At 40.4% G+C, this 16,881-nt stretch overlaps 3 protein-coding genes and 2 long non-coding RNA genes across 6 annotated transcripts; 4 read left to right on the top strand and 1 right to left on the bottom strand.

Moving 5' to 3' along the window:
- The first annotated feature begins 1,091 nt into the window (after positions 1 to 1,091).
- Positions 1,092 to 2,012, top strand: LOC122757244. Of its 2 annotated transcripts, XR_006357200.1 has the most exons (3): positions 1,092 to 1,119; positions 1,202 to 1,573; positions 1,634 to 2,012. It is a non-coding gene; the product is annotated as an uncharacterized LOC122757244 (long non-coding RNA). The 2 variants fall into 2 exon arrangements; XR_006357199.1 differs by lacking the exon at positions 1,092 to 1,119 and having other exon boundaries at positions 1,132 to 1,573.
- A 400-nt stretch (positions 2,013 to 2,412) lies between these two features.
- LOC122757245 lies at positions 2,413 to 5,339 on the bottom strand. Its single transcript, XR_006357201.1, has 3 exons — positions 5,085 to 5,339; positions 2,527 to 4,931; positions 2,413 to 2,470 (listed from the first exon to the last, which is right to left on the bottom strand). It is a non-coding gene; the product is annotated as an uncharacterized LOC122757245 (long non-coding RNA).
- Positions 5,340 to 8,517: 3,178 nt separating this feature from the next.
- LOC6576154 (parkin coregulated gene protein homolog) lies at positions 8,518 to 9,830 on the top strand. Its single transcript, XM_002002117.4, has 4 exons — positions 8,518 to 8,765; positions 8,828 to 8,898; positions 8,959 to 9,338; positions 9,400 to 9,830. The coding sequence occupies exons 1-4, from the start codon at positions 8,667 to 8,669 to the stop codon at positions 9,672 to 9,674; spliced, it is 825 nt and encodes a 274-aa protein (XP_002002153.1). The 5' UTR covers positions 8,518 to 8,666; the 3' UTR covers positions 9,675 to 9,830.
- Positions 9,831 to 10,039: 209 nt separating this feature from the next.
- LOC26528130 lies at positions 10,040 to 10,924 on the top strand. The gene is made up of 2 exons (XM_015165020.3): positions 10,040 to 10,255; positions 10,314 to 10,924. Exons 1-2 carry the CDS (start codon positions 10,085 to 10,087, stop codon positions 10,818 to 10,820), a joined length of 678 nt encoding a protein of 225 aa, XP_015020506.1. The 5' UTR covers positions 10,040 to 10,084; the 3' UTR covers positions 10,821 to 10,924.
- A 326-nt stretch (positions 10,925 to 11,250) lies between these two features.
- On the top strand, positions 11,251 to 12,770 carry LOC6576153. The gene is made up of 4 exons (XM_015165019.3): positions 11,251 to 11,891; positions 11,948 to 12,012; positions 12,066 to 12,125; positions 12,182 to 12,770. Exons 1-4 carry the CDS (start codon positions 11,801 to 11,803, stop codon positions 12,563 to 12,565), a joined length of 600 nt encoding a protein of 199 aa, XP_015020505.2. The 5' UTR covers positions 11,251 to 11,800; the 3' UTR covers positions 12,566 to 12,770.
- The last annotated feature ends 4,111 nt before the right edge of the window (positions 12,771 to 16,881 follow it).

Here is a 16,881-nt window from a genome sequence, read left to right as displayed (position 1 = left end):
AAGAGCCTCTGGAGGAAGTGATATGTCAATAATCTTTATGCCTACTCAAGAATCAGCACATGCACACCGATAACTTTTATACCTTGAACCTATTGAAAATATGTATATGAAAATGTATAAAATCCTCAAGAATCTATATATAATATTTAGGAACTCTAGCTCTAATATGTAAGGTTGATAAGGATGATATACACGAGCCTGCAACGACATCATGTAAAGGAAATTGTCAAACATGGCTGCGGTAGCATTATGGTTTGGCGATGCCTTACTTGGTGGATCGTTGATCCTCTACATAGAGTACAAGGTATAATGCGGAAAAAGGATTATATGAATATTCTTTAAGCCCATCTTCCCAATTTCATTGATAACTGTTCGTGTCCCCAAAGAGAAAGGGTTTTCAACAAGATTGCGATCCAAAACATACTATGAAGATTATTAAGGAATGGATTAGAAAGCAGAATTTGAAGCTAATGTTCGCTCCATACATATAGAGTCTATATATAAATCCTATCTCGACTTCACTCCTATTGAAAATCTGTGATCAATAGTGAAAAGACGGCTGGGACAGTATGATGCAGCCCTAACGAACATAGACAGCTTATGGGAGCGCGTAGAAGCGGAGTGGAGTCGAATTCCGAAAGAAATGATTCAAAGTTTGGCTGAGAGCATGCCAAAATGAGTCAACAAACTTATTGCTAATAAGGGTTTTACACCAAATATTACAAATGTTGCTCGGTACTGTATGTATGTGTGTTGTGTATATATACACAAGTGTGATTGCCAGTAGAGGCCATATATTGATAGATAACTGGTTAAATAGTTTGTGCAGGTAGCCGAAAACTGAACATACGCTTCGACATTCTATACTTGTACTAGCCAATATCATATCAGGGCTAGCGTGAAAAGATTACTAAAGTCAAGCAATATAGAGCAGCAGATCGACCGATATGGTGTACGCTCCTCGATTGAGTGAACGAACGTCTTTTAGCAGTCGTAGTAGAGCTGGGAAACCATCGATGCAACCATCGATTATATCGATGGACTTTAATTTTTATGATATATCGATGAACTTTTGTCGATATCGATATATCGCCGCTTTGAGTAACAAATCAAACACACGTAAGTAGTGAAATTTTCTTTTGTAACAAAATAATATTTATTTTTTGCGTGCTTGATCTATTTTTGGAAATTTTATAAATAGTTGACAAGCATAGCATACGGACATTGTTAAACATTGGTAGTTCCTCTTCAACATGGACAAGTTTGTCGTTCCAGCTTGAACGTATTTTTCACATTTTAGATAAAACCTGCAATGCCTCCACTACAATTGCATCTTCAAATGCATTGACTGAATCCAATGAGCCCAGCATGAAACGAAAAAAATCACATCAGAAGTTTGGTCACATTTTGAGAAACTGATGAACATGCTTGCCAAATGCCGTCTTTGCGGAAAAGAGTACCGCACGAGCGGCAACACTTCCAATATGATGGAACACTTAAGACGTGGTAAGAGACCACGTTGAAACAACTGCTCCATTCACCTCATGACATCGATCCGCTACAATTTTGGAAGGTAATTTATAAAATGGTCCGTTTTGTTTCCGATTAACGAACACCAATTAAATGCACTCAGCTGTTGTGCTATTAAATACTTAGCTATTCCAGCTAGCTCTGTGGAAAGTGAGCGCATTTTTAGCAAGGCGGGTGAATTGATTTCTGAGCGCCGGGCGTCTTTGAAAGAAAAAAATGTCAATCAATTGATTTTTTTTAACAAAAATGAATGGCTGTTCCCTGAAAACAACGAGACTAATATTTTAGTATTATCTTATTTTTGTAAATATTGAATATTTACTATAACTTTATTAATTTGTTATATTTTTATTTTTTAATTTGTCGATAAGAAAGAAAATGGATCTCTTTTATATTTAAGTTATCTTTAAAATCGTTATGTTGAATTTGTGCTATGTTTTGGAAATGAAAATTTAATGAATTAAACTTTTATATTTTCTCTATATTTGTCTATATTCTTTATTCTTATTCTGTAAATATGTACAAGGAAAAGTATGAAATTACAAGAGCATTTTTTACATTTATTTCTTTTATGAAAAGTACGACTTTTATACAAAAAAAAGTTTAAAATTTTAAAGGAAAAAATTTTCGATGGGAGCCGTCCATCGATGGTTTCCCAGCTCTAAGTCGTAGCACATTGAGTCTATTATCAGTGATACACCCGAAAATCGAAAAACAGTGATCGATCTAGTGCATAGCCATATTATCGAAAGTGTCATCGATGATTATAACCGTCTGCGTATAATATCCGTACAAAAACTGATTAACGATGTGCCGCCACGCTTGTAATTCGAGCTGTCTGAACGTTTGCACCTGCCGCAGGTGTTGCTTAAAATTACTTATGGCATAATGAAGCACGTGTCTAATTTAATAATTCCACAGTGCGACTCCTGCTGCTCCTCTGCAGTGTGGTATGTAATACAAATAAATGTTGACTAAATGCTTTTAAGTACTCACTCTTCACTTTTCACAAAACAGTAACAACTCACGAGCAACTCACGACAAACTATCGGCCAACTCACGAGTGCTGGCTGCCAGGCAAAGTAACAGGAAATTTGTAGGTTTCAACTCCCGACGGCGACGGCAATTAACTCAAATTGATAATGACGACTCAAGTTGTGGGTGGCTTAAGGCTGGAGGCGGCTCTGTGTGTGTGTGTGTGTGTGTGTGTGTTTGTACCAACACCACCTGCTGGCTGCGACGTGATTTCATTTGCACTACGCCAAATGGCGACACATTTCGACACGTACTGTAGCATAATTCGGCGCCGTAAGCTTCAGTTCCGTTCCGTTTAGTTCAGTTCAGTTCAGTTTAGTTCAGTTCAGCTGAGCTCGTTTCAGTTTCGTCTTAGAGCTCTGAAAGAGCAAAATAAATGCTGGAATAGCAAGCTAGCTGAAATAGTGTAAGAAATCATACGAAATGTAGCTAAAATGTTTTCAAATTGCCTTTTCTATCTAGATTGTTTTTCTTCTTAATGATATTTATTCATTTGCTGATCTTTTTTTTACAATTTCGTCAGTTCTGTTGGATGAAGTAACAAGCACACAAAACATACAAAAGATGACAAGTTTCGATATTTGTATACCGCAAAAAATAATTAGCTTATTAAATAAAAATCGATGCCAGGTATATGGCACTAGATAACTTGTAAGATTTGCAAATATGTAAAATTTATGCCTTTGGGCTATTCACAATGGAATAGTCATTCACAAGGCTAGTCCACTTTAAAATATGCTAGATCAAGCCTGAAATAGGCTAGGCTGGCAACACCATTCAGTTGAGTTCGGTTAGGCTGAGCACGCTGCTCTGCCCTTTGGCATAATTAAAATGAAATCATTTTCGACAAGTTGGTTGCTTTTGGCTCCTAACAGCTTTTTCGGCTAGCTATTTGCATTCCTCGCTGGCACGTACCGCCAGTTAGACGTTATGCGCGCCATATGATAATAAACTTCTGGGCACTAGCTCCAGCTCCAACTCCAACTCCAGCTCCAGCTTCAGCACAGCTCCAGATGTGGCTGCTGCTCTCCCTCTCTCTCTCTCTCTCTCTCTCTCTCTCTATCTCTCTCTCTATCCCCATCCAACTCTTGCCTGTCTGTGTTGTTGTGACTTGTTCGTGCTGGAATTTTTATTTAATTTGCTCAACTGTCGTGTATGCTGCTCGCTGTTGTCTTCCCTGTTTGCTGCATTGTTTGAAATTAATTTCACTTGTCGTTCCACCATCGTGTCGTGCGCTCCTCGTCATCCGTGCCGGTGTGCCCTGTGCCTTGTTCCTTGCGCATTGTGCGTGCCGTTGTCAATAGCGCTTAGCTTCGCATAGCTGAGGCGTCAGAGCCAAGGACAAAGTTGGCAGCGAGTCCTTGCAGCCTCGCTGCGATTCGCACTCAATCGTTTGGCCAAATCAGCGCGCTAATCATTCTGCCACAGACACTGCTGAGGCAATGCAACGCACTCGCTCAATGACATTCGGGCATGTCAACAGCTAGTCGCTGTGCGTCTCCTCCTCCTTCTCCTCCTCCTCTTCTTCTTCTTTTATTGCTCAGCCGGAAGTAGTAAGCCCATAAATGTCATAGAGGAAGCGAGCGGCTTTGGCTGAGCTGCCAACAGCAAGCAAGTCGAGTCTAACTTATGTACAGCAGCATCCGCAGCATCTCTTTGCGTCCCTTCCCAATGCTTTGCATCCCATGCCATCCTTGTCTTGTTGTTCTGCCGTTCGTCTGTTTTGTCATTAATCACCGACAATAATGAACTTCCGCCGTTTGTAGTTGCAAAATGGCGCCGATTTGGATTCGGATTCGGACTTGCAACGGCTGCCAGCAGCGACTCCTCCTTCGCCATTCTCCGTCAGTCTCTGCCATTCTCCGGCGTTGTCATTAGCGCAATGTTGCAAAATTTATCGTGTGACTTATGAGACGAGCAGCTGGACAGACGGCTGCCGGGGCCAGTCCAGGCCAAGAACGCGGCTCTGGTCTCTGTTTTGGTCGTGTGATTTTATCGCTTCGATTTACGACTCATAAAAATGCTAGCGACATCCAAACTGCTTATGCCCCACACTAATACTATTTCACTCTCTCTCTCTCCTCTCTCTCTTGAATGCTCTGTTTTGGCTTTTTTCTGCATTTTGGCGAATATTCGCAGCGTTATTTTTGCCGTTTTCATGCTTGATTTACCATGCCCCGTTCCCGTCTGTGACTCCGGCCCCGTCTCCGCGCCCGCCTCCGGCTCAGCTGCTGTCTGCGGGACAGTTTGTTGCATGAATGTCTCTATATACATTTTATGGCCATTTAGTGATGCAGAAAATGTTTGGATATTTCGCTCTCCATTTTGTCGTCTCGCAGAAGCCAAATAAACAAATTGACAGTGTACTAAAACATGTGCGATATGTCGATAGATATATAAGGATTAAAATAGTAGAATAATAGAATTGGTGTGAAAATATAAATATAATTATTATAATTATTATTACACTATATGAAGATCAAAAACCTGCTAAATAATAATAATAATAATTGTATTACCTTAAATAATCATGTTTTATTTTATTTATATATATTGTATGAGGAGATCGCCAAGTATGCAGAAAATATAGATTATATCCGTCATTTTTATTATTATGATTCAAATATAAACAAATATATATATGTAATGTACAAAATATCCTTTAGAATTATTAAAATTTAAAATATATACTAAAATTTCTGCCAAAATTTCGGAAGTAAAAAGCAGAATTTTGAACCAGTCTAAAGCCCAGAAAAAAACATCTGTAAATCTAACTATAATAATTTGTTGAGCATGGAAATTTTGACACAAAATATATTTTCTTAAAGCTGTTAAATGTCTTAGATTTTATAATCCTGAGTTGGAGCATCTGCCAGTTCCTATATTATAAATATATTTCAAATAAATATTGTTTCCATGCATAGCCTCCATAGTGTACAAAAATCCCCCGATATCCCCCGAAAGGATACAGGCCTAACAGAGAACTAAGCCAATTTATATATGTATCAGCTTCTATTTGGGAGCCCATCGAAACCAGCTCTCAGGCTCAAACATCAATTTGCAGAGCAATTTATTCGTAATACAAAAGCCATTTAAACAATATGTATCCACTGGCTGGCTGTGTGTGTGTGGGTATGTGTGTGTGTGGAGGAGGAGGCGCATGCTGCATTTGACAGTTATTAGATTAACACCTACACAGATAGAGCCGGACACTCGAATGGATGTTAGGATGTTCGATTACTCGATACTGCCAGAATTTTAGCAAACAATAAAGCGCTCAAAATGTAGGCGAGCATACATAAAATCTTCAGCAGACAACGTTACGTTGATGGCGAAACAAAACAAAGGCCACTGATGGCGATGTCCAGTCCGATGACGCTGACGATGTTGTTGGCCCAGGAGCAGCAGCAAGCGATGTCAATTTCAGACAAACAACCCGGCTATATGCAAAACAGCCTTACAAACACATATATAGACTGCCTGTGTATGTGTGTGTGTGTGTGGGTGTGTGTCTGGGTGTGTGTGTTAGATATAGATACAGAGCTGGTGTAACGCTCAAGATGTGTGACAGCCGCCCACCGATTTGGCTACCGCCCTCAAACCAGACGTATTGCTACATAAAAAGGCGCTTACGATGTGGTTGGGCAATGGAGAGCTGAGATCCAGCTGAAGCTGGAGCTGGAGGTCAGTTGAAAGCTGTCAGTGGCTGTTTAGATTTACGTGCCGCAGTGCAGCAATGTCCGACGACAGTCGGAGTCAGAGACGGAGACAGAGTCGGGCGTATGGCCATCAAGAGGTGTGACAGCCAACGAACCCTATACCCGGACCCAACCCCAGTTGCACTCTGCAACAATGCAAAAACAACTCACACACACACACACACACACACTCACTCACACACACTCACAGAGGGACAGAGAGAGCATTGATTGTCATCGCTCTGACTTTTTGTTAACGAAAGTGTCAGCTAGACAAACGGACCCAAACCAGAGGACATCATTGAACCAGCCACTCCCCCATCTGTTCTGAGCTGCGTCCCCCTTTGTGATGGACCCCTGAAAATGCTTTCCACTTTGGCCAATAAATTATGATCAGGCTGATTTTTAGTATACCTTTTGTTTGCATCGAGCCTAACAGCGTGTGGTCTGTCCTGTCATTAAAATGTGTCCCAGACAGAATCGCCGAGCGATTGCTTTTGTTTTACGTTGGCCGCGCAACGAAAATAGTCGATTAAAAGCCGTAAAATGTTGACATTATTATTGAATAATTCTCGGATAGGTGACATTGAGTATGGCTAGTTGACGCCACATCCGAGTCCATTTTAGTGCTAAGCTATGTAATGCTGAGAATGCATATGAAGAGCTGGGCATGCAGGGTTAGTTATACTTCAAATTTCAAGATTATTAGATTCTCATCCGACTGAAAGTAAAAGTAAAGTAAACAACTGAAAATATTTATATACTTAAGAATTATATATACAAAATATACGAAATATGCCAAAGATGGAAAACGTATACAAAATAAATATTTATTATTCTATAAAATATATATATACAAATTATATCACTAAAGTTCTATAGAAAATCTTCAGCTTATATTGAAAGTATAGAAAAATGAATCTAAAGCGATTCATCTGCTGATTCTAATAAGGACTTCATATCATATCATCGGGTTGATGATACCATTGCATACATTTTTTGTACTTTTTTAGGCTTTGAAATTATATTTTTAAGTTTATTTCATATTTGACTCTATACGTGTTATTAAATAAATATGTACTTAATTTTAGACAGTCAAAAAGTTATATCTCTTCAATGAAAACTCCGATTGAAATAAACTAAATTTGTTTATATTCAGAAATGAATCAATTATATCGAAGGAAAGTCTATGCTCATTTTCATGTAATATGATCTTTATTTAAATACTTTCAAAAACATTACGAAAATATTTTTAATTTTTTGCCCAAATAAAATATAAAAGTCGCTTAACAGCGCATGCAAATATTAACAGATATGCCGCTAACATTCATACATATTTAAGTAACAGTCATTTAACAGCCCATGCCGAACCAGCTTGTCCTAGCCTCTGTGTAACTTCTGTATCTATATGTAGTCCACATTCTCGTCATATTAACACTTCAATTGGAACAATTAACAAGCCAACAAAATGTGATATCGCCAGCTTGGCATCTCGGATGCCTCTGCCTGGCCCATTATCCTAATCGTTTCCAGCTCGATTCTCTTGCAGTGGCCGGAGAGTCGTGCCGTATTATAAAATCGGATAAATCGCGACGTGCAACGACGTTGAATGAAAGTGAAAACCTGTGCGTGGGTAATTAAAAAAGTCAACGTCAAGGAGGAGGCGGAGGCAGCTCACGGCTCACAGATGAAACCTAATTCGCATGTTGAATTTTAATTAATTAAGAGCCAAGCAGCTGGCAGCTGGCGAGGGAGAGGAAGAGGATGGAGAGAGGGGGTAGATAGAAAAGGCAGATATAGAGGCAAGTCACGTGTCTCTGTCGCACCCAGCAGAGACCAATGTAGGTTAATGCGCTTAAAGAAGCGAACGTAAAGTGGGCGAGTGGTTCGGTGGATGGGTGATTTAGAGCTGAGAGGCTGTGGGGAGACTGTGGAGTCTTTCCTGCTGACGACGTAATTGGTGGCGTTACAAAATATTTACAGTTACCGTAACATGGAAATGGAAAAGATGATAAAGTGCGCAAATGTTTGCACTTTCCCTTTATGACTCTTTAGAGACATTTAGGTGTTGACTCCCTCCCACCCAGTTGGCCCACGTGTCTGCCTTTTGGCTGCCTGCTGACGTCTTGATAAGCGAATGCCATATTATATATATATATAAATAGATGTGAATATATTTGTATATTTATTCGAGTAATTTTTGGACTAACATTTCTGTTCGTCAGCCGAGTAGGCTGTGAGGCAACACTATTTGTATACAGATCCTCGGCATTCGCACAGCATAGCCCATTCAATCAACAATATTTTGGCCGCAGTCTCAAAACGTCTTGTTCTATTTAAAATAAATATATACTTTCAGTGCGAGAGAGTTACATAATCACTACGCACACACACACAACCACGATGAACCCCAACAAGTGCCCGGACCTGCATGAGCGGGCCAAGCGCATTCACGAGCCGGGCAGGATCTGCCGCGAGCTGCTCTACTTGCGCTCCAAGCGGGTAGGTATAGGGTAGTCATGCGATATGCCGAGTAGCTCCACCTGATCTATTCCCCTTGCCAGGCCGTGCGCGAGGTGCCCGCCTTTACCTACCAGGCCTTGCAGAAGGGCACAGTGGTCAAGCCGCCCAACAAGTGAGTTGAGTTCCACTGTGAATCGACTTACGGCCTACAGCAGCTCGTTTTCCATTGCAGAATTGATATATTTAAGCGTCAGCCCGTCAAGGAGACTGTCTTCAAGATCTACTTCATGCGCGGCGATATCCCCGTGGCTCTGTCCGGACGCAGCAATAAGCAGGATCCCACCAAGGACCGCCCTCTGCGCTGGCACTGCACGCCCGAGGAGCTCGACTATTGCTACTATTTGCCCATCTTTCTGGACGGGCTGGCTGACATTGACAGCGACACTCGTATGCTGGCGGTCAATGCAGCCGTCGATCTGATCATGAGACAGCCGCACAAAGTGCTCCCAGTGCTGCCGAAGCTAATACTGCCCCTCAAACGAGCCTTCCAGACCCGGGACAAACGCATCATCATCTCGGCGCTCCAGGTGCTGCAGCTGATGGTTCGATTGGGTTAGTTCTCCATTCGCCTTACTCGATTCGTTCGTTCAGTGTAATTTCCGATACCTTCCAGGTCCTTGCGTGGGACAAGCCCTGGTTCCCTTCTATCGTCAGCTGCTGGCCGTGTGCAACCTCTACAAGAATGTCAACGTGAATCTGGGCGAGGGCGTCGACCCGGACCGCAGCAAGCGCATCGGCGATGTCATCGAGGACACCCTGAAGCTGCTCGAGTACTGCGGCGGACCCAACGCCTTCATCAACATCAAGTACATGGTGCCGACCTACGAGAGTAGCGTCTTTCCGCGCTGCCAGGCTACCGATGGCCAGGATGCAGCCCCCAAGCATTGATGACTGCTCCAAGTTTCTGCCAACTTTTAACAGACTTATTTTGGTTCAGTTGTTATGATTACATTAACAGAAAATTATCGTCAATTAGACTCGAAATTTTACGCAATAAAGCAAATCAGTACGGTTCTAGCATGACAATGCTACACCCATAAATAATTCGCCATTCCGCTCGTCAATTGAAGTCAAGGGCAGGGTAGTATGTTGTATGTTAAATAAACATATGCCCAACTTAAGTAAGGGTATCATACTCATGAAAGACTCTTTGTTGCTTTGTTTATATTATAACAATTATACAACATAAGAGATAAGCCAACTTTGGAGAGACTGAGTCTTGAGGCTCAAGCTGTGAAAGTAATGCACGACAAAAACAGTGCGCTGCGAGACCTCTAACTGTCTGGTCCTGTTTTTATATGTTCTTTGATCAGTGGTGCTTGCTCATTTATCTCTTTGCTATGGAAAACAAAGGATTTCAGCTTTGTATGTGCTTAATATTATGCACAATAAGTTTGGTTCAGTGCGTGAGCCTGTATGAATTTGAGAAAGTGGGAAATTTCGCATACTACATAGGAGAGGGCGACAATGTGCGGTTCTCAGAGAGCTCAGTATAAAACAACGATAATAAGATCTCTATAATTCTAGGCATCAGTGATATTCTATTGGTTTGATGCCCGACAGGAATGTCGTTCGAACGGCGGACAACTCGTGTCTGTTGTCTCGGAGACGCAAATGAATGATCTGCAGAAGTACATCATCGATCGGGGATACGCGAACGGAAGTAGATTTTTCACATCGGGCCACAGTTTCCACAGTCCAGAGCCTTTCAAATGGGACGCGTTGCAGGAGTCAGTCGACTACAGCAAATGGCTGCCAGGCGAAGGCCCAAAAGACAGCAGTTTTCTGAGTCTACAGCTGATCAATTCGGAGCTCTTCATGGTCAGATCATTGGGCTTCTATGAGTACTACATATGCGAATATGAGACACGGCAACAGAAATTATGCAAGATCCTTAAAAACCCCGATTTTTATATTCCTTCGGTGGCAATTATTCTTGCAATTATATTAGCCGTAAAATTAATATTAAAGAATTCAAAAAGGAAAGCAAAAGAGGATGAACAGGCACTAGTTGGGTCTAATGATCCATCATAATATTGTTAGATTTACAAATCATTCTACGTTTCTGTTATGCATACATATGTATGCAATTATTCTTGTAATTATATTAGCAGAAAAATTATATTATTAATATATAATTATTATTAATACATATATTGTTATTATACCCTGAACCCATTGAAAATGGGAAATCAGGGTATAATGGTTTTGTGAAAAAGTATGTAACGGGCAGAAGGAGGCGTGGCAGACCCCATAAAATATATATATTCTTGATCAGCGCGACGAGCTGAGTTGATATAGCCCTGTCCGTCTGTCCGTCCGTCCGTCCGTCCATATGAGTGCGTCGATCTCAGAAGTTATAAGAGCTAGAGAGCGGAAATTTGGCATGCACACTCGTGTGTACCATACGCAATACGAGTTTGCTGTTTGTTGAATAATTTCTTTTCTAGACATACAATCTTAATGAAACTTTCAGAGCGTGATCATATACTGAAAATGTGTGTACATTCCAAGCACAAGTACTTGCAACTGTTGTACAAATTGGGGGCGAAGGGGGCGTAGTATCAACAATCTGTAAATTACAAAATCTTCGTATCGATCAACTGTATATACACAGTACATCTGAAATCCCTAGGTCTAAAATGTTCAAAATAGGCTACAAATCCTCTATCAAATCCTCTATCAAGATCAGATTTCGGAAGATATCTGCATTCGACCCAAACTTTTGTACATGTTTACTTTCTCATTCCACACAGATCAAATTCAGACTTATAGGAAATTGAGCACCTATTCATTGCATTTTCATTTTGTAAACATTTCAAGTAGGTGTTGAGGCCTGGTCTTGGTGTTGGGTTCGGGCTGTGGGATATCTGTAGCACTTCTAATAAAACCTTTTTCTTTTGAAATTTTATATAGTGTGTAATCAGTTTTTCACCTGGATTTAGCTGGGTTTCGAGCTCTATAAAAACAGTTGAGCCCTACGATACGCCTCGCAGTTTAGCTCTGGATGGAACATGATGATGTTTGGCAAGTCTTGTGAGCTGGTAATACTTGTGCTCCTCATATTGGCCAGCTATGCTTGCTTCTACTTGGAGTTCTGGAAACGTAAGTTCAGTCGGTCTATGAATTCAGTTATTGCCTTTGCTTCCCTGTTCGAGCAGCCCGTTGTATGACACCCTTTGTGGAAATCGGCGACAACTGCTACTTTTTCTCCACCAACAAGGCTGTGCGTATACCCTGTAAATTGTGGAACTCCTCCTAACCAAATGTATCTTCCAGCCTACCTACGAGTACTATAAGATATCGTACAAGGGTCGCATCTTCAGTGTGCCCGCCGAGGTAAGTCGTCTGACCCTCTGACGCTTTCTCCCTCTTGAATTTCCCTTCACTCGCAGCTCGACTGGCTGCATGCCAGCTTCGCCTGTGAGACTCTGGATCCCAGTGCTCGACTGATGACGGTCAAGTCTGCAGAAGAGATGCGATATCTCTCCGACTATTTGGGGCGCTATGCTCATCCCGACATCCATCCCTACTTCTGGAGCGGCGGACATCGAGGAAGTCTGGCCGACAGCGTTGTGGAGCGCAGTTCCTTGAATTATTTCTACTGGCATCACGATCCGCATCCCATGAACTTCTCCAACTTCGTCGACAGCCAGCCAAACTCCACGATGCGCTTTCCCTCGGGCTACTGCGTCTATCTGGAGCTAATCGGATCGGAGCTCATCATGGCAACGGCGAGCTGCAAACATAAAATGGCATTCGCCTGCGAGCTACTATAACTAGCAAGGCATCTGAGGGGAAAATGCACACGGAAATATATTCGAAAACTCGATCTCGAGTGGATAAACAGCATTGCACAGCACTCATATACTCCTTTAGTTAGCATAATGTCAAATGTTCAAGTGGATATACGTAAATTTTTCATCTATTCAGTTATTCAAGTTTGAATGTAAACAGGAAATACACATACATATATGCTATTTACTTTGACGCCTATCTCGCAGTTAGACAACTCTTCGATTGGGGGCAGGTATCCGAAAATATAACAAAAATCAAAATTATCATAAATCAAAAAAACATTAATATATACTCATGCATTATTTAGAGACTCAGGCTTAAAATAAACGAAGAAATATAATTTTTATACTATATACTATATTCTATATACTATATACTAAATTGTTGATGGGATGTGAATGAGTATTCCGCAGTCGGTAACGCCCGACTGCAACGTTCTTACTTGTATTGTTAATATACTTTTTTGTAGGCCGTTTGGTTGAACATGGTATTTCCATTATATACCCTGGTAAATACCATAAATTAATATATATTCTAAGAATCACACTTGCGAATGCAGTCGCATTCTTTGAGTGTTTATAATGTCGTGTAATTGCGCATTTCAAATATTGTAGTTGATAAACCTGATCGTATTGATCGTATTGATTAGATCAGATTAGATTAGATTAGATTAGTAACTAAAGCTGATACTGAGGCTAATTAACAAATATAATTATAATAGTCAATGTAATAATAATATTATATGATTATATTTAAGTAGAAAAGTAAATGAAAAATGTGAAACACAACAGTAAACCAAAATTTTCTAAGCCATATAAACAAACAAAATATAATATTAATTATTGTATAATTAAGGTGAATTCAAATATTTTAAATGATACTCACTTGGGTGGCTTAAGGCACTTTAGAATAAGACACTGACACACTTGCAGTCGGGGGTTAAGCAAGTTTGATTCAAAGTTGAATATTTATTAGATATATTTTTGCTTTCCAATTCCACTCAGAATCGATGGGATGAAGCCTCTTTCGGATTGCATGCACACCCGTTTCTAAAACTCTAACTCGAGCCATCTGCCAGCGATTCTCGAAACGGGTATACAGGGAATGATAAATGCCTAATTAATTTTTAATTTTCTGAAACAAGCTTCAAGCAGGCAACGCGCAGACACTTTTCAACAATGAAACGAGCGGCCGTAAATAAAAAGCTCATTACAATAAATCATAAAGTGTAAATTGTTCAATTCGGCTGGCTGCTTTAATGGAATATCCATGTCTCTCTGACTCTCTGACTGTCTGACTGGCAGCCGCATTTGTCTAAGGAGGGTGTGTCGCTACCCTCTCTATCAGGCAGAGGATCTCCCTTATTCTGTCTGGCTGTCTGCCTGTGTTGGCCATACTCGTATCTGGCCAAAATCAAGCAAGGGCCAAAACACACACTCTTGACTTCTGCCGGCACTTTTCACAGATCGAAGAACGGGGCACGCTTTAAAATTAATTTAGTTAAATTGCCGCCTGACACTGAATGTGGGATGTGGCTTCTGTGGCTCTGCCTGTGGCTCTGGCTCTGCCTCTGGCTGTGGCTGTGCCTGTGGCTGTGTTGCGCTTTTCAGCGTAATTAAGTGCCGACCCTCCATAATTTTGAAAAACAAATCTTGTTATCAACGCGCAGCAATACAAAACACAGTTGTTGCTAGTCCTGGCCGTTGCTGGTTGGTCAGTACGTTGTTGGCAGAGTCGGGCTTTTGGTGGGCAAACCACCCGAATGGCTGGTTGTCTGCGTGGCTGGTTCGATTGTGGTGCGTAGATAAAAACCTGCCAAGTGTTGCAACTCAATTTGCCCCACCCGGCCAGAGCTGTGGCAACAAACCACCCTCCGATTGGTTGCTTCGTTCCACCACACAAATTCTTAATTCACTTTTTGGGTTCAGTTTTTTTTTTTTTTTTTTTAATCTCCTGTTGACGGTAAATCAAACAGTCCCCCTGGGTGCAGCAGCAGGACCAGGAGCACTTGAAGACCCACCCGCCATATAAATTGCATTTGGCTGCTTGTGAATTTTCATTTTCATTTTGATTTTCATTTTTATTGTGCTGCTTCCAATGCCGTTAAAACGTTTTGACAGTTTTACGCAATCTCTTTTTTTTTTTTTGGATCATTTTTATTGCGTCTCATCCGAGAGTGTGTCTTCCATCAATGGGTGGAAGCAAAGGGTTCGCCGCGGGGCGCTAAACTCTGATTTAGGTGGAAAATTGAAAAGCTGTTGGCCAACTCTGCACAGATATTGGCCACACTAAGAGTCTTGGCTTTTGGCATTAAATCTGAGCAGCTTTGCCGCTGGCAGAGCCCCAACTCCTACGACTAGGTTTGGTCGGTCCCATGCCCAGGGGAGCATTTCCGTCACACACCCACACCCACACACACATCCGCACATACTCACACCCACTATGCAGCATCACTCGCACCACTCGCACATATTCATATGCATTAAGTCATGACCATGTCCAGGGCTGTTCTGCTGGAAATTGCTTAAATATACCGGAAATTGCAGGAGAGTTGCATAAATTGACACGAAACGCCCCGTGGGCACAATTCACTGTAATGAGCCCCAAATGGTGGCAGGGCAAAGCGAAAGTGTTGCATACTCACGGGCGGAATTCAATTGACGCTGAGCCTGGGCTAAGCTCTGCCAAGAGAGCTCATATACATGTATAGGCCTCGATCTGTCTGTGGCATGTCTGTCTGTCTAATGACGCCGCTGAACTCGGTGGGTTACTTTTAATTCTATATTAACTCCAACTTCTAAATAAATGAAATATATACAGTAATTATTTGTGCAATAAGTAAGCAAGTGCCAGTGCTCGCAATTCCCATTTAGTTAAGGCATGACACGACCTGAATGACAGAGCCGTAGAGCATTTGAATTCGATATGCAGTCGGACCATCTGCTCACTTTTTGATGTTTCTCACTTGTTCAGCCCACAGCTCAGTTCGTTCAACGCGAACATCAAAAGTCGTTCAACAGAGCTTTTTGCACCCTCTGAAATGTGAGTCTGGTTCGGGTACTTGTGTTTCTAGCTCGCTCTTATTGCAGGTGGAGTTACACACAAACATATTGATTCTAAGCGGAATTTTGTAAGAAATCAATAATCAATATCTATGCATTAGTTGTATACCCTAGCAGTAAGAGAAAGAAGCAAATTGAAATATGAACTCTGGATATCTGCTAGTCGGGCACTCCAGATTTATAAAATTATAATAGGATTACATAGGGTTGTCTAAATATGTATGTTCATCTGGGCTTTTTCTGTTGATCCTCGTAATAATAATTTTCAAATTTCTAAACAACGATATAATAAGTACAGTACATATGAAGAACTACATCCATCAATCATTACCAATGATTTATTTGCATTTTATCTTATTAACAAAATTCTGATGCTAATGTCTTCGCTTTGCTTTTCGAGTCGTCTTGAATATTCTTCTTCTTTTCCTAATATCATCCTAGTTGAGTATCTCTGGCACCAGAGTTAACTTTGGATCGTTCTATAGTTAACGATAGTTAACTTTAGCGCTGTCCCCTCTAAATTAATTGGCCAACTACAGTATATAAATACGTACTATTAATATCTATTATTATCATATCAGCTAGCAGCTATTAATATCATATCCATCAATCAGTCTGTGTATTAATTTTTGGGTATATTTACCTACATACTCATATAGGTTTATGGATTAACCCATCTTGCTATCTGTTTATTTGTCTCTCTACTTATCAATAATTTTTAGCATATCATTGGCATCAGACTATTTAGCTCTCTATCTATATCTATCCTTTATCCTTTATTTTTATTCCTTTCTCTCTCTCTCTAGAATTCTAATTAAATTATCTTACATTTATCTATTTATCCTTATACAAATATATAAGTATCTATTTATCTTTATTTCTATATCTCTCTCATTAACTATCGATCTATCTATCTATATAAAATATGCATTTAAAATTTTTATCAAATTTTCTTATACTTATCTTGTACGCTTATACAAATATATAAGTATATATCTATCCTCCATATATGTCTATCTTTCCATCTAGCACTCTCATTGACTGTATATTTATCTGTATGCGCTATACATTTAAAATTATACCTAATTTATTGTTTTACATTAATCGTATATCTAATAGATAAATTTATTGGTAGATAATATATGCCAAAATTACATTTAAAATTAGCTTTTCCCTAGAGTTTCGAATTTGTCGTCTTAGCTTTAAGAAATATTAAGAAGCTATTTCGTAGTTAT

This window comes from Drosophila mojavensis, unplaced genomic scaffold (assembly GCF_018153725.1).
Source record: "Drosophila mojavensis isolate 15081-1352.22 unplaced genomic scaffold, ASM1815372v1 contig_36, whole genome shotgun sequence".
Lineage (NCBI taxonomy): Eukaryota > Metazoa > Arthropoda > Insecta > Diptera > Drosophilidae > Drosophila > Drosophila mojavensis.
The sequence above is the reverse complement of the archived record's forward strand: the minus strand, read 5'-3'. Positions and strand labels throughout refer to the sequence as shown.

Excerpts from the sequence above, each read along its gene's own strand:
- LOC6576154 (XM_002002117.4), top strand. The coding sequence starts at position 8,667 with ATGAACCCCAACAAGTGCCCGGACCTGCATGAGCGGGCCAAGCGCATT. Across the intron at positions 8,766-8,827 it reads TCTACTTGCGCTCCAAGCGG|GCCGTGCGCGAGGTGCCCGC; the intron begins GTAGGTATAGGG and ends TCCCCTTGCCAG. Across the intron at positions 8,899-8,958 it reads GTGGTCAAGCCGCCCAACAA|AATTGATATATTTAAGCGTC; the intron begins GTGAGTTGAGTT and ends TTTCCATTGCAG.
- LOC26528130 (XM_015165020.3), top strand. The coding sequence starts at position 10,085 with ATGTTCTTTGATCAGTGGTGCTTGCTCATTTATCTCTTTGCTATGGAA. Across the intron at positions 10,256-10,313 it reads ACATAGGAGAGGGCGACAAT|GCATCAGTGATATTCTATTG; the intron begins GTGCGGTTCTCA and ends CTATAATTCTAG.
- LOC6576153 (XM_015165019.3), top strand. The coding sequence starts at position 11,801 with ATGATGATGTTTGGCAAGTCTTGTGAGCTGGTAATACTTGTGCTCCTC. Across the intron at positions 12,013-12,065 it reads TTTTCTCCACCAACAAGGCT|CCTACCTACGAGTACTATAA; the intron begins GTGCGTATACCC and ends TGTATCTTCCAG. Across the intron at positions 12,126-12,181 it reads TCTTCAGTGTGCCCGCCGAG|CTCGACTGGCTGCATGCCAG; the intron begins GTAAGTCGTCTG and ends CTTCACTCGCAG.